This window comes from Kryptolebias marmoratus, linkage group LG22 (genome assembly GCF_001649575.2).
Source record: "Kryptolebias marmoratus isolate JLee-2015 linkage group LG22, ASM164957v2, whole genome shotgun sequence".
Lineage (NCBI taxonomy): Eukaryota > Metazoa > Chordata > Actinopteri > Cyprinodontiformes > Rivulidae > Kryptolebias > Kryptolebias marmoratus.
The window spans coordinates 17,115,537-17,131,737 of record NC_051451.1 but is presented as its reverse complement, the minus strand read 5'-3'; the positions used below and the strand labels follow the sequence as shown (position 1 = coordinate 17,131,737).

General features: G+C 36.5%; 1 protein-coding gene across 2 annotated transcripts in view; it reads right to left on the bottom strand.

The window, feature by feature from the left end:
- adam12b (ADAM metallopeptidase domain 12b) overlaps positions 1 to 16,201 on the bottom strand; it is an 80,840-nt gene that overhangs the window by 41,922 nt on the left and 22,717 nt on the right. For both annotated transcript variants that reach the window (XM_017432654.3, XM_017432661.3), the window contains exon 4: positions 644 to 722. In XM_017432654.3, the coding sequence (XP_017288143.1) occupies positions 644 to 722 (79 nt within the window). The remainder of the gene's footprint in view (positions 1 to 643; positions 723 to 16,201) is intronic.

The window sequence follows — 16,201 nt, the reverse complement described above, 5'->3', positions numbered from 1 at the left end:
GATCTCAACCCCACTGAACACCTGTGGGATCAACCTGGGTGTACTGTTCGCTCCAAAGTGACCAACATAACCACAATGGCTGACTTACAACAAGTAATGGTTGAAAATGGGATTCCATCTTACAGCAGTGTGTGACCAAGCAGGTGGTGCCAGGAAGTTGTGGCTATATATGGTTCATCCCTGTGCTACTGAGGCCCCTATTTGTTAAATCGTCTTCAATCATCATAATTCAATAAATGACACCAAACAAGAGTCTATAGCAGAATAAGCTGTTTGGCATTGGCAGAGAAGATTTGCACACCACCCACATATTCTACAGCTCAACCCACAAATGTATTTTCTTTACAAACGTGGCACCATTTAAGGGGAAATAAACAGGCTTTCCAACTGTTTAAAATTTACTGAAGAGAAGCATTGTTACAATAAAGAAATAAACCAACAAAACAAAAATTCCCCTCCTTTTTGTGCTCAGTTTATATGCGATTTGATTTTAGTATCGGAACACACAAGGTGTATTTCTACGCCAATATGAAGTTTAAAGTAAAAAAGCATCTGTCTCCTTGAACATTTTTATCCAATGAGAGTACAGAGCACCGCTGCATGTCAACTTGACGTGACCACAAGCACTCGAGTGCCACTGTACCGTGAAGTTGTGAGCACTGGTGACCGCACTTCCATCCTCCCTGTAATGTGTCTCAGTGTAGTGGCTGGCAAAAAGTCCCCTGAGAAGAGAACAAAAACAGAACAGACACATCAAACATACCAAAATTTTTTTCCTTTTCTTTTTTTTTTTAAACACAAAATCTGCACCGAATGACAAAAAATACTTTTTTGTTTGAGCCTGTTCAACTTTTGTCACGTAAGGAACCGAGGGACAATGTTGATGAAAACCTTAGCATTCTAAGGGCAGCTTACTCTATTTTCTGCAAATTCTGTACTTGTCTTTAAATCCTCTGGCATTTGAGTTGAATCCAGGCTGAGGAAATAATCTTATGCTTGCACGTGTCTGATGGAAATATTGTAAACCGTGTTTATTTTCGTCTCCACAGCTTGAACAGATGGACACAGAGAGACCCACCCCAAGCATTGGCAAAGAGGCAGAAAGAACACCCATCTTTTACAGCTGCATAACCACATATACATCAGGCATAGTGATCTCAGGGTGTGTGTGAATATGATTTAAAAGAAATTGAGGCGAGAGGTGAAAAAGCCATAAAGAAGGCAATTAAAAATAGAAAACTAGAGTTTTAGAACTTCTTAAAGCACAGAGCTGGCTTTTTATACGTTGTTCCAGAGGGGACTCATGAAAAACACTCACTTTATTTTGTCTGCCAAGTACTGAACAGAACTCATAAAGGCAGAAGAGAAGATGACGAGGACTTAAGAACTTAAAACAGTGAAAATCGCACACATCATTCAAAGCTGTGACATCCAGCATGGCTTGCATATCCCCAGAAAACAAAATTAGATCAAACTAAATAAAAAAACAAACATTTGTACTTCTGGACCATTAAATATCATCTCTGTATGTTTAAAGTTCATCTTTTACACCCTATTTAAAAAGAGGATCTGTGCCCCAAGCTTTACCACATTTGCCTTCATTAAATACTTATTATCGCTTTAATGTGCCTTATCGTGCCATTAGCAGCCTCTAAACCAAATCTGATAAGTCAAACGGCCAGTAATCACTTTGAAGAGCTCAGTGTGTCTCATTAAAAATGGATGACACATCACAAAATATTTAAACAGAACTTGCAAGGGCAAGGTAACACTAACAAAAAGCAACTTTTGAACAATGATATATTCACATTTTAGAAAAAAAAAAAAAAAGCCAGAACATTTTAAATGCTCAGTTAGCTATAAAGATGGGATTTGTGTCACGTTGCTGGTAATTCCAAGCAAATACTCCCGTGCTGCTTTTTTGGGGGCATTTTTGGGAAAGCCAGCTTAGGGCAGCATGGTGTCTGGTAACAAGCTGCACACTGTGGTGAAGCTGCAGGATTTACATGCTGGAATCTCCCTGTAATCAACTCCTTGGCAAGACTACACAGAGTTTATCAGGCCACCGACGGCCACCGGGTCTGTAGAGCGCTTCCTCTGCCCTCTCTGGTTATCTTTTAGCTCTGTAGTGTGTAATTGTGTATCTGACATGGCTGAAAGTGACCACACTGAGAATCAGATGTTTATGGTTTCAATTTAACATTGCTCTAATGTTCACCACGCTGTTTCCTGTACAGATAAACTGCTAGATCTACAGTATATAACCCTTTAAAGCGGGCCGTGGTTGTACTTGAACATAAAAGTGTGACTCATCCTTATTTATGTTTGTCATGCCGTAAATTATTATTTTTTCTTTAAAGCACAGCTCAGGAAATTACAACACAACTCCTCTCTGAATATCAAAATACTTCAGTGATTAGTCCTCCTTTCTTATAAACATCAACCCACCTCCACATCCATCCTTGTCAAGAGAAACATCCAACTAATCAATTGTAATTTAGATTGACGATACCGTTAAAATAAAGGTCCCAACATTTAGAAATCATGTTTTCAGCGGACACCCCGTGCAAACTCTCTAAGTGATGCTTCAATGTTCCTTGAATGTTTTACAAAAAAAACCCCAAAAAACAAGTGGAGTATAGATATAAATGGACTGAACTTTTAATGAACGGTCAATTATTATTTTTTTTTATCTTTAGTGGATAGTCTAACATTCTGAAAAGAGCTAAACCTAATAAATTAATAGACTGAAAGCAAATATAGCTCATAAGTGTTTAACATTTATTATTCTGTCACTTTTCTGCAATAAACTATCAACAAGCGTTCATTTGTGAAGTTATTTAGTTGATGAAGGCAACTGGAATACAAACAGTGCGGCAGCAGGTCTGTTTTGGTTCAAAGAGCTGTTTTTACCTAGAAGGACAGTTTACTCATGCTGAGCGAGGGCATCTGACATGGTGAATTACTCTTTACCTTTTATGTATTTATTTATTTTTTTGCTTTACTACATAGGCCAGGGAATAAAGACATTTTTCTACTTTATAATATTCTTTAATAATGTAGCCTGCTTAGGAGAGAAATCTTGAAATGAATGATATTCAGACCAGTTAGCTCAGTGTTCATAAGAACAGACCAAAGAATATAGTTAACGATAACTGCAATCTTTTTTTTCTGCACCAAATGCATCACAAGTTGCAGCACTACAGACTCTAACATTTTCGTGAAGTAACAGATTAAATATTCTTAATTAAGTAAATGAGTTGATGAAGATGTAAATTAATCCTTATACGGATGCATAAATCACAGAACTCTATAAAAAATTCCAGCGTTTCTGCCAAATGACAATTAATTCACTTGTGGGAAAGTGACATTTATATGAGCGTCTTAACAGTTTTGAATTACGTTGGGATGTTTGTTTCCTCTATTTAGATCTGCAGCCAACACACTTCAAAAAGTGCAAAAAGTACTTTGAAAGCAAGTTCTTTGATTTCAAACTTTCCCTAACACACTCACAGATGCTGAGTCAAAATCTGCTACTAAAAAAACCCCAAATAGGAGCATTTTTGCTTACGTTAGTCTATAAAGTTAAGCAAAATCCCAATGAATGAGCTATTTTTCAACTATAAACTAAAATCCAATTCAATGTGCTGAATAGTGTTTTTAGTTTAAGATTCTTCATGCATTCAGCATTAGAAACTATTCTCACACATATTTGTTTTCTTCAATAATTACATAAAAATAACATAATTACTGAAGTAAATAACTGTGGCTTCATTTCTTCTGAGTGTGTGTTGTGTTCAATAAAGTTATACATCTAATTAACAAACCACTATTAGTGGTCTGAGTTAATTGTGATAAATGGCGGGCTCATTAACAGCACCTCTGGGAAGCAGAAAAAAAAACAAACTATTATTTGTCATTAAAAAAAAAATCTCTTTTACCTTCTCTGGGAATTCATTTACTGCATGAATTATTGATTTGCTTCTAAAAAGTCAAATGAATAGCTTTCCAAACTTGGCTTTTAAGCCTAGTATGCTGCTCATACTTGTACTGTTTGAATATAAAGCATTTAGGGGGGAAAAAAAAAGCGAGACATGTTTTGCCGGGATACTCATTCTGCGGCTGAAGTAAAAACCTTCAACCTGTGAGCCCAGATATTACACACACTTTATATTCTTGTTCCTCTACTATCTGCTGATACTGTTGGATTGCTAATGTACAACGAATCCTAAACAACAATCAACAAATATCTGTCAGAGATAGGACTAGAACAATGCAGGGACCTTGCAGACAAGGACAGCAGAAAAACTCATTTAAGCAGAGCACAACGAATCCTGCTTCCTTTCTCTTTTGCATAAAATAAACTGACAGGTATGACTTTCTGTCGTATACAAAATTATGCCAGATAGAAGTGAACCAAACACCTGCTTTGATGAGTTCTATTTGAAAGGAACAAATCTAACCCAGCAGACACAGACTCGCTACAGCGGCATAATCAATGAAGCTGAGACTAGATGTGCTTCTTGCTGTTTACACGCATCAATATTTTTTATATCATCTTTTTTTTTTCATGCAGAGAGCACAATGTTCTGTTCAAATTTAAAGGGTAGAGACTTATTTACATATCTGTGAAACTACGCCTCATGTAATAATTCACCATTACACAAATCCCTTTGAGCTTGAAACCATTTGAGAGGAATGTGGCTCCTCTCTGCTCCCTTTGAAGACTGCTAACTTCAGTGATTTCTTTTAATCCCTTCTCACCCACAAGCCTAACCCAAAGCCTTCCTATAGCATATGCCATTTCCAAAATAAAAAGAGCTCACTTGTACGGGGGGAAGAGTGAGATGAAGAGGACAGAACCAGCTGAAGAGGTGTGGCTGACAAGTCTAATTCTATTTCCACATGTGGCTGCGCTCCAAATCGATTTACATACAGCTCAGCGTCCCTTCAGCTTATCCTTGGCTGTGGTGGGTGCAGTGAAGTGTACAAAGCCAGCAAAGCCACAACAACATAAACAGACTCCGAGATGAAGGTGCAAGACAGTGACAGAAGAATCTTCTAAATTTAAATTGTCTCTCAGACTGGACCGTAGATATCTGTGGAATAGCGACATTGTTCTTATAGTGGTGCTGAACTGTTTGAGTGAGTTTTCACACAAATCAAGGTTTTAGGGTTACCAAAACAATAGGTAGATAATGAGAAGTCAATTTAATAACAGAAGCTGAATAACAAATAAAGTCATTATTTATTGATATAAAAACAATCCAGTAATTCAGCTTTAGTGATTTTTTTTAATTAATATTTAGGAATCTAGATTTCTGAGAGCTTGATAGGAAGGTATAAGCATTAACAGTAAATGCTCATGAGACTGGAAATAGTTATTAAAAAACTAAACAAAACAGAAAACAACAAAAAAACTAACAAAACCTGAACTCCACCAACATGGCACTTAGGCAGGTTTTGTACAAACAGAGGCTACCAAAGATCAATTTTACCCACAATTACTAAAAAAAAGCCACTGCTCTCAACCTGTCAATTTGTTTCTATTTTGCTGGTTTCTACAAAAGTTACTAACAAGGTGAAAGAAAATTATGATAATGTTTATGCTTGGAAAAAGAATACATTCAAGTTTAACCCTCCTGAAGCCCTCAAAAGAGAGAGAGAGAGAGAGAGAGAGAGAGAGAGAGAGAGAGACGAAGAGAGTTAGAGAAGCCCTGGTGACTTCAGGTCAATTTGACCCGAAGGTCACGGGACGGTTAAGAACCTTGTGTCATCTGTGAAAGTAGTATCATGGTTTGGGCCTATCTGCTTTATTGTGTCAAAGATGGCTCGTCAAACCAAACCACACCAACAAATTTTAAAGAAAAATATTCGGAAAGTCCGATGCTGAACCCAGCAGCTAAACAAAGAGCCAAAAAATAGTTAAAGGTGAATCAACTTAATGTTTTCGAATTTGAGCCATTAGAAATGTAGAAGTGCAAGTTATTCAGTAAAGAATACCTGTTAAATCTATTCTTTATGAAGAAAGTGCCTAAAATACATCTATAATAATGAGAAGTACAGATAGATAAAAAACAACATTGTAGGTTGAACTGGAAGAATACACATCAATTATTGGAAGAATGTTCCTACAAAAAATAACCAATGTTATTACTATCTTCATTGTGTAACTGGGTTCTCTCCATCTTTTTATTAGTTTTATTTCACCTTTTATTTATTAAGGTAATCGTATTGAGACATGGCTAAGAAACATCTTAGTCCTCACATGAAAACAATGTTTTAACTTATATCAATACCTGAGTTTTCAGCACGACTGTCTGTTTAAGCTATTTTCACGAAGTTTGTTAACCTTATGGTGACACTACAGAATAAAGTGAATCACCCGAGACATTAGGATTCGTGGACTAGGTCCTAAATTTTCCAACGTATGTTACATTCTGTTAGAAAGTCTGGCCCAAATTGTAGTGTTTTAGTCTCACCATTAGCAAAGCTACAAAAAGTTATATTAATGAGAATAAAAACCATTGGCAAAAAATGTCAAGCAAGCAAAGTGCTAGGCAACGTTTTGTTAAGTCCTAACCAAAGTGAAGCTACTGCAGCTCCTTAATGAGTCAAGATCTGTTGTTGCTCAGTTAAAAGTTAGAGAAAAAGTAGTCTATTCGCTTCAGATTCATTCTGCAGCAAGTTCACAAAGATCCAGGTTCTTGATATTACATTTAGATCACAGAACATTTAGTTTTAGGATGTCTAAAGCCAAAGAATGGTCCTGCAGATACAAATGTCCCATTGAGTCTGTTCAGTAAAATCATGTCCAAATTGAATGAATCTAACTTGCCCTCATTTTTTTCTTTGCTGTTCAGAACCATAAAAAAGCCTTCATTTAAACAGTTCAGTCAGAATGAGGGAGCGCCATTGATCAAAACCCTTTCTTTGTCTGCATCCCTCACCTCAGACTCCACGGCTCTTGTGTGTGATGTGCTGCCTGAAGCAAGTGAAGTCTGCATCAGTAAAACAAACCGCAGAGGGAGAAAGATCGCTCCTCTTACTAGAAAGCAGAGGTGAGTGATAAATCACGATGAAGCCGTTAGTGCAGGGTAACAGCCTAAAAATATCCAAATCACAAGAAAAAAAACAAAAAACATATTTGATCCTAAACTGTAAAGACATTTTCCTGTATTAGCTGCATCATTGACCGCGATTTCTTTCATAGTCGCTTGACCTGTTACCAGATAAAATTAAGCATTTCTGTACCATGAATATGGGTTTTGACAGAAAGTAAAAAGCAGAATTAATATCATGTGACAGAGAGGTGGTATGTTTTTTTTTTTCTTGTATGGGGATTAAAGGCAGTGAGTGGTCAGTAGCTGGTGTGAAATGGAGAGAACCCTTCTAAATGGAGATACCCTGATAACACTGAGAACACTGGGTACCACTAACCTGGTCACTTTGCAGCAAGGATTGTCAAAGTGAGGCCCGTGGACCAATGGCAACTCTTTTCTTAATAAAACCAGTGTTTATGGCCTAAAAAACATGTGTCACTGAATGTCAAAACCACCCACAGCAACTCTTGCTCAGAATAACTCAAAGATTTTCATTCAAAATAACACTGTGCAGTCCTGGAAAACATTTTCCTTGTATGCATAGCAGGTCCACTTTTTCAATCTGCCAAGACTCCAGTAATGAAGTCTTGCCAGACCGTTTGATATCTTGTGAACCATATACTGTAATATTGTGCAACATACAAAAGTTGTATGTCAGTGATTAGAGTCTGTTTCTTTATTCCCAATATGTTCTTCCCCACTGGCATGCAGTATATCCATTAAATCTACAAAAGGTTAGCTTTCCTTTTGTATTCTGGCTTATTGTTAATGGTCCCACACAATTCTTTTTTTTATTTCCCGCTGCTTGCACAATCCTGTTTCTGTGACCATAAAGTCTTAAAAAGGTCTTAGGAACTGGTAGCGAAATTAAGATTAGAAAAAAAAGAAAAGGTTTTAGATGCAATACAAGGACTGAAAATGCTTTTGTGCCTAAACATTTTTATGCCTCAAATAAAAGCCGAATTCAGTCTGGGTGTGAAAAAACAGCATTTTGTACTGAAGCTACATCAGGTTTAATAATTTCCGCTGTTCTGAACACAACGGCACCCACCACAGCAGAGCAGCACAGCAGACTCGTTAAAGAATGAACTGTTTTATAGTTGCTGGCCAATAGATCTGGAAGTTTAACACCATCCAATGATTCCCACATTAAACATACATTTCCCCACAACTGGTTCAAGAATATGATGTCATATCCCCAAGCTCCTTTTTAAAAGGAGCCCTTTTCAAATTAGTATGAGGACAAAATGCGCTCGTGGGATGTACAGTAATGATGAAACAAGTAGACGCATTCAGCCATTCGTCTAAGCTCTCCTTTGCATATGGTCAACCCCGATAATGCCGGCTCGACTTGCTGCTCTCGTGCAAAATTAGCCTCTGGTAATTGTGTTCTCTTCCCACCGTGCACCACCAGGGCTGCCCATTGTATTTACTGCTCCAAGCTTACACAGCTAAACATTAGACTGCTGATAATGTGAAATATGAGGCCAAGAAAATAATGCATGAATTGTTTATCGCCCAAACAACAGAGCTCTGATTATTGCTGGGCAGCAAACAATGATGGTGTAAACTCAATATGCCTGGAGGCAACATCAGCACCATTAACAAGAAGTGAACCATAAAATTTTTAATACTGTAAGCTGTTTAGTGTAATATGTTCCGAATAGATGCTTCATCAATGTCATAGCTGCTGCAAGCTCCGTTCTCAATCACTCTCGAGACTCAATCCAGCCTGAACCACCTCTTGGCAAAATAACACAAAGCGTTTACATTTATTTACAGTAATTGTTTTATTTATATTGATGATTATGTTTATTATTTTGTATGAATCAATTTAAAGTTGTTCATCTCACATTGAAGAAATCCCTAGAAACGTGTACACTAATTACCCAGTGAGCAACAGACACGATTTTGAAATTAAATCTAATTGTACCCCTGGAAATCTCTGCTACTTCATTTATATGCCACGCAAACAACTGAGAAAATCTAACTTGTATACTTAACTTTGCACATCATACATAAATGCCAAAAGAAGAGTATTAAATCACTGAATAATCACTGTTCATTTGAGTAGTGGTTAATGTGATTATACATCTTTATAATCATCTTTAACTGGCAAATTAAACCACGAAAGAAGACATAATTTCATTTAACATGTTATAGAAACAAACTATTAAAGTTGTGCGTTGACAGCAAGATTCCCCGTCGTAAGAAAGAAATGTAAAATCATTCAACATGAATTATACTTTATGACTTAACTGAATCACAGATTAATTTTACAGCTTCTTATATTGTCATGCTGGAGCCAGCCTACCTTTATGAGCGGTTATCTTACTACAATAAGGCAAGTGATGGAAATACAGAAATGTTGGGTTTGAGCCAAGAAGCTCTCATTTGTTCTTGAAAATTTTGGCTAAGAAAAATATTTGATGTCTAAAAAACTAGCTTTTAGACTAAATTCAGCCAATTTTGAGCCAAGACATCGATGGGCCGTTTAGATGTCATTTAGACATCTTCCATCTCCAAACACAACTTAAGCACACGTAAGGAAGGCAATTGAATTTTAGAATGAAATTTTTGCAACAAGTGCCACATCTTTTAAAAACAAAGCAAACAGCAAAAACATTGAGTTATGCTAGATTGTTGCTGTGTCAAACAGGCTGTGTACAGACATATAAAATAGATTATTTAAAATATAGTAGAATGATGCTTTTTTTACAGCTTATGCAAATAATAGATCTTTTGAACTTTGTTACAAGGAAACATTCTGAAATAGCATTTTACAGTAAATTATACATGTTTACATAACAAAAAAAAAACCATTTTGCCTTTCTCAAACTTTCTACATGACCATCCACAAGCTGGTCATGTAGAGACCATGTGCAGAAGAAGAATGAAATCATCCCAATATTTGTAGAAAGTTAAATAGCGTAAACAGAATCTGGAAATAGTTTACGTATGGCTGCAAAGGAACATTTTTTTTTTTTACTTTTGCAACTTGCATTTTACCATCCATGACAACCTACATGCCGGAACTAATGAGGGGCTAGGAATCTTCAAGGGAGGTAGGCCATTATTATTCATTGAAAAAGAGTAAACAAATGCATAAATGTTAATGTCAGAGGGTTCCTATCTGTCCAATTAATCTATGTTAGTTCCCTTGGGCAGCCTCATTGTTCAGCTATAGTTTCTGTCTTCGGGGAAAATATGCAATTAGGAGCTGAGAGGAGAAGACATTACAGATGTCTTTCATTTTTCTTCCCTTCACTTTTTTGTCACCCTCTGTTACAGCTGAAAGAGAAAGAAGGTGACAAATCTAGTGCTCAAATCAGCTCCTGCTCTCCTACAATCACATACACACACACACACACATATATATATATATATATATATATATATATATATATATATATATATATATATATAAAGTCTATTTTGAAATGTTGATACACAAACTTTGAGCAGCAGGGAGCACCTATGCAGCATAAAAATACAGATTTTTATTATTATTTTATGCATACCTTGCTGCTCTGGTGACTGCAGACATTACAGACCATCATCTCTCCAGTCCCAGACCGCATGAAACACTTTTCCACTCCTCTTAAAAAATGTCTCACGTCATTAAGCCCACTCTCTACACTTTCATGGACGCTGCACTGATTCTCCAATAAGATAATAGCATACAATCTGTCATTCTCCAGCCCATTACCCTGCAAATATGGTGGAGATGGAAACTTTCACTTGGCACTGATGTATCTGTTTAACACAGTGATCGGGGTGAGCAATCTGTCGCCGCTGCTGATGCAGTGGAACTTCATGGCTCCTGAGTATTGAGCAAGACATGCCAATTATTGGAATGACTACAGGTGGTAAAACAGCAAAGTGATTTCAAGGAAATCAAAGCCTTGATTTTAATTTATTTACTCCCTAGTGTCTCAGTCATTTACCCATCTTTAGATGTTGCACAGAATTCTAAACAGGTAAAGTAGCAACATGCCTACATAATAAACATATATTACAACAGTTTTGATTCTGTTTTTTTAACGTTTTACATCCTCTTGATTAGTGATTATAACAATGAAGTACTGATTTTAAAAACCCACATGCTCAGATCCAAGTTAGTTTAACTACTCTTTGGTTTTATTTTACAAAAAATTGTTTAGGCTTTTTGTATGTCTTTTATACATATGATGACTGGATTTCAATAACAATGCAATTGTTGATATAGGCAAATTTTCTAATGGTGGTTTTCTAGTCAGGGCGCTTTGTCGATTCAACAACTGCTGCCCAACCTACTATTAAAAAAAAAAGAAAAAAAAAAGAAAGAGAAACAACATGTAGTTGTTTAGAAAAGATTAGAAATTTTAAATTATGGTTACTGGTGAGCTCAGATTATGTGTCCCTCTCCACTTTGAATTATTGAACCAATGAAAATGAAGGAGAAGAAAGATCTCAGGTTGTCAGAATTAGTAGCACACATCTCTGTATGAAGCCTGTTTCGTTAGAGGATTTATCGACTGCGGGACTTGGAGTGAGTAAACATTAATTTACCAGAAGTTCCAACTGTGAGGTCATTTTTAAAGCAAAAACATAAAACAGGCAACATTCCTACGTCATAAAGCAGCAGCTGAGATTAGCACTCTTTAACACTGCTTTCTCTGCTTTTAAACAGTTTATTGTTGCATTATTTAGCTCTGTATGAGTGAAGGGTGAAAAAAAACACACTGTGAGAAGCAGACATTGCTGCAAGTTAGTCTTCTGTTCTGAGTGGTGGATGGTCGAATACTTGCAGAAAAACTTGAAGAGTGTTTCTGCTTAAAATGCTCAATCCTAATAAACAATAATAAGGTAAAAAACACAAAACATTGCAACAAAACTAAGGCATCAGTGAAAATAAAATGTATTCATTTGAACAATCTATTTTTACTGTATCAATTAAACTACATAACACACAATTTATATGTAAATTATAGAAAAAAAACTAAACATAATTGTAATTTACAGACCTGCAGCAATTACAGTTGGAAATTGAAGATCCTTTTATGTCACAGATACATAATTGAGCCTGTGTGTTTGTGTTCATGCATGTTTGTGTGTAATATACTGTATGTAAACACTCTTGGCCGTACATACTGCCAGCCATCTGTTTAGTCATCAAGCTATTCACCATATTGTGCTGAAGTCTGCAGATATCGCATACCAGATTTTACAGTTCCTATTTGCGGGGTTATGTTTAGCTGGCACACAAATGTGATTTTAGAAGAGCAGACAATCATTTTAGCAGATCTGCAGCACTGATGCTAATCTAAAAGGCTGCAGCTCAGGGGCATCAGCAGAAATATCAATCCCCCACTATAATCTCCATCCAATATCATCTAATATTATAGACTGAGAACATGGTGATACACCAGTATGATAGTCAAACAGCTGCCGGGCTGCATTGTTTTAGGCAGAGTGATCCTTAGCCTCAAGAATCCACATCTGACTCATTTCTTGTGCTGTGAGATCAACAGCAGGTTGTTAATCCCACACCAGGCTAATAGTGTGGATTCTGAGTCAGCATTCACACCATTGTTTTCCTGTGTATTGTTTCTTCCGTTTTTTTTTCATGACTTAAACTGCTTCCACATACTTTGTGCTTTTTTTTTACCAGTCATATGACAAAATGTCTGGTCAGTCATAATTAGTCATAATTACCTCTTGTATTTGTAACTTTTATAGTTTTTGAATTATTTCAATTTCTTTACAAAATGATCCCCATAGAAAAACACTGAAATCTTTACAATTCCTTCAAAAACATTGTTCTCCTTGAAATCTACTTCATCATACTTATTCTGTTTTAATACATAGAACTTTAAGCTATAGTTATGTTAATTTTAGCATTTAGCTACAGTTTTGCTCATTTTAGTTACTCTTTTGTTTATTTAAGCCTTTAGCCACTGTTTTGCTCATTTTAGCTCCTGCTCTGCTCGTTTTATTTTAACTACTCAATTAACAATTCATCAACAAATTTAAGCAAAGTTATTCAGGAACTCAGGAACTTTTTTACAATAAAACGTTTAGAACTTGCTTTATAGCTAAAGATTTGGGAAGATTGTAGTGACAAATCATGGCAGCCTACTACAGTCTGGTTCCCTGTTCATAGAACTGTAATTTGATAACAGACTGTACAATAACAGCTGCATCCTGTCATAGATAAATGTATGGAAGTGCATAATAATGTAGAGATCACACATGTGTTTTGTACAGCAAGGTAACGTGATCACTCTCACATTCTCTGGAAAGTGTTTTCTGCTGATGCAGATAAATGATTCCTGGGAAAGACCAGTATATCATGCATTATCAACCTCTGTAGCCCCACTCCGCTTTCCAGAAAACTCCAACGCAGATACTGTTTTATAAACTCGCGTATAAAAAGGCAATAATTCATTTCCCTGGTGTCATATTGAGTTTATCAAAATCTAATGTTAAAGAGCCAGAGCCTTTTTGGGAATTTGTGAACAAGACAATAAATACATTGCCGTTGCGCTTTAGTTACTCTCTGCAAAATGCACAAAAACAAAGCAGTAAATCATTTTTGTTCAATGGATCTTAAGTGTTCTCCACATCCGTACTCGTGGTAGGTGACCCACTATCTGTACAGTATATGTTAAGTTAAAGCTACTGGAAAATGTTCCACTCAGAGTGAGAAATGAACATATATAAGTGAATAAGAAATACAAAGTACGACCCAACCAGACATGCTAAGTGCTGTGGCAGAACCCTACCGCTGCAGACCTCTAAAAATAGCAGGGAACAAATAGATGATGCCATGTGCTGACACACTGCATTAGTGTCTTAATGCTTTTAAGTGTTTTCTTTAAACCAATAAATGGAACGCACAGATGTTCCTTCGCTCAATATTTCCACAAATTCTGATTTTCAGTTGTATTGTGGTAGAAATGCTTTTTGTGAATACGTTGGTCCTGGCTATGCAATCACACACATGCGTGTCAGAGGTAATTCATGTTCATCACAGACAAATCCTAGACTAGTTCTTGGTCAAAAACTGGTTTAAAACTGGTCTTTCCCAAAGACTTTCAAGAAAAGAAAAAAAACAACAGCATAAAAATCAATTTAACTTTTAGAAATACACAAGCGTATGAGATTATGAAAGAATCTTTAAGCTAGTTTGGCTCTATTCCCTCTGATCGAGAACTAGCACTCTAATCTTCTCCTTAAGCGACACCTGAGACTATTTTCTGTCTCCTTCAGGGCTGGGCAACTTTCCCCAAGGGCACTCAGCATTATCCTCCAAAGTCTTAAGCCAGCTAATTAAAGATGGCAGAAAAGCAGAATGTGATTACAATGTGCTCTCAGTTTAATAAAAAACCACAAGTACAATGTCAACAGGGAAACAGGAGGTGAAATTCACAGTCAGGTTGATATTTAAAGAGACAATATGTGGATTTCAGGATACAAGCCTTAGGACACTTTTTAATAGAATGTGTGTGAAGTGACAAAAAAAAAAGCGAGTGTTTATTTTTGTTGCAGTTTTCTTCCTTCTCTGTATCACACACAACAGACCACACCTGCTACAAAATAAAACCTGCTAATACCAAGTTTCTAAAAGTAATTTAAACAGATAGTTTATAGTAATTATTAAAATGTTACTTAGATTTGTAGCAAAAATATATTTTACGTCAGATGAAAAAAAATGAAAACCTTGGTTTTCATTTCATTTAATCAAATGGTTCCCAAAGTTGTGGTCTGGAAACAACTTTTCGGTCACAACACACTAGATTTGGGGTCTTGAGAGGACCTACAGAAATCAAATAGAAAATAAATAAAATAATAATAAAAAAAACTTGCTCAAATGATTTAGTATTGAAAGCCTAGCACTGATTTTTTTTTTTAAGATTGCATACTGCACACCACATTTCATGCCAGAGTTTTAAACTAAGGTCATCTCATGTTGGCAAATTAGGGACTTATAGCCATTTTGGTCAAAGCTTAAATCTGGCATTATGCATGATTCTATGGGATATCACAAGATCTCACATGATTTGTTTGTGCCCAGACTATGTGTTGTGATCGACTCTCAACCAATATCACATCAAATTTTAGCCCTAAAAAAATTGACTACATTACAGACAATTTTGTGCTTGAAAGTCAGTTAGCTGTGGTGGCCATGCTGAATTGGACTGACACCAAAAGTTATTCAGTTGAAGTTGTATATCCAATAATTAAGTTCCATTAAAATCTATCCACTGGTTCATGAGATATTTTGCTAACATAAAGACAGCGTTGACTCCAATAGTAAAATCTTTAAAATTAACAGAAAGATTATATATTCCAGTCCCGTAACTATGCTTTTTTTTTTCTTCTAACACTTTCTTACAGCACTGCTGGTAATTAATGAAAGCATTAAGTTGAACGCGTAAAAATTAAAACACCAAGCGAACATAATTTTTTGTCAGTTTTGCTATTCCACTCTGGTAAACCAGAGAATAATTCGCACATATAATGAACCATAGAGCAGCGGAACAGCCAAGACAAATCCCCCGCACACGGGCAAACGATATTTAGCCTAATAATGGATGAACTGATTGTGACAGGCACAACAAAATATCTTGGCATCGAAACAAACCCATGCAGAAACTTGGCACCAAAGTTCAAGAACACATGTGTTGGCACCAAATAACAGTGTGAGGTCCAATGTAACATGCCCCCCCTCCATCCCCCCAACCCCCGGCTGGCTTTGACAGGGTCTCAGATTCAGATTGTGTCATGACAAAGGAGCTGCTGAGTGAAAATACAAGCGTCTACGAGGAGGGCGTGGGAGGAAGGAAAAAATATGTTATAGAAAAGACAGCAAAAGAAAGGGGGCAGAAAAGCTAAAGACGCAGTGAGAAATGTGACATGAAGAAAGCGTCGGAACAGCGTGATAACAGATGTGCTGGAAGTGATGGATGGACAGAGGAAGTAGGAGTGATGGAAGCGTTGGTGCGACAGGTTGTTGAAAGAAGGACTGTCAAACTGACGGTTGTTAAGCTTGCTCCTGCTCAACATCGAGCTCCTATCTCGTGTCTTTATGGAAAAACTGCAATTGCTGGTCA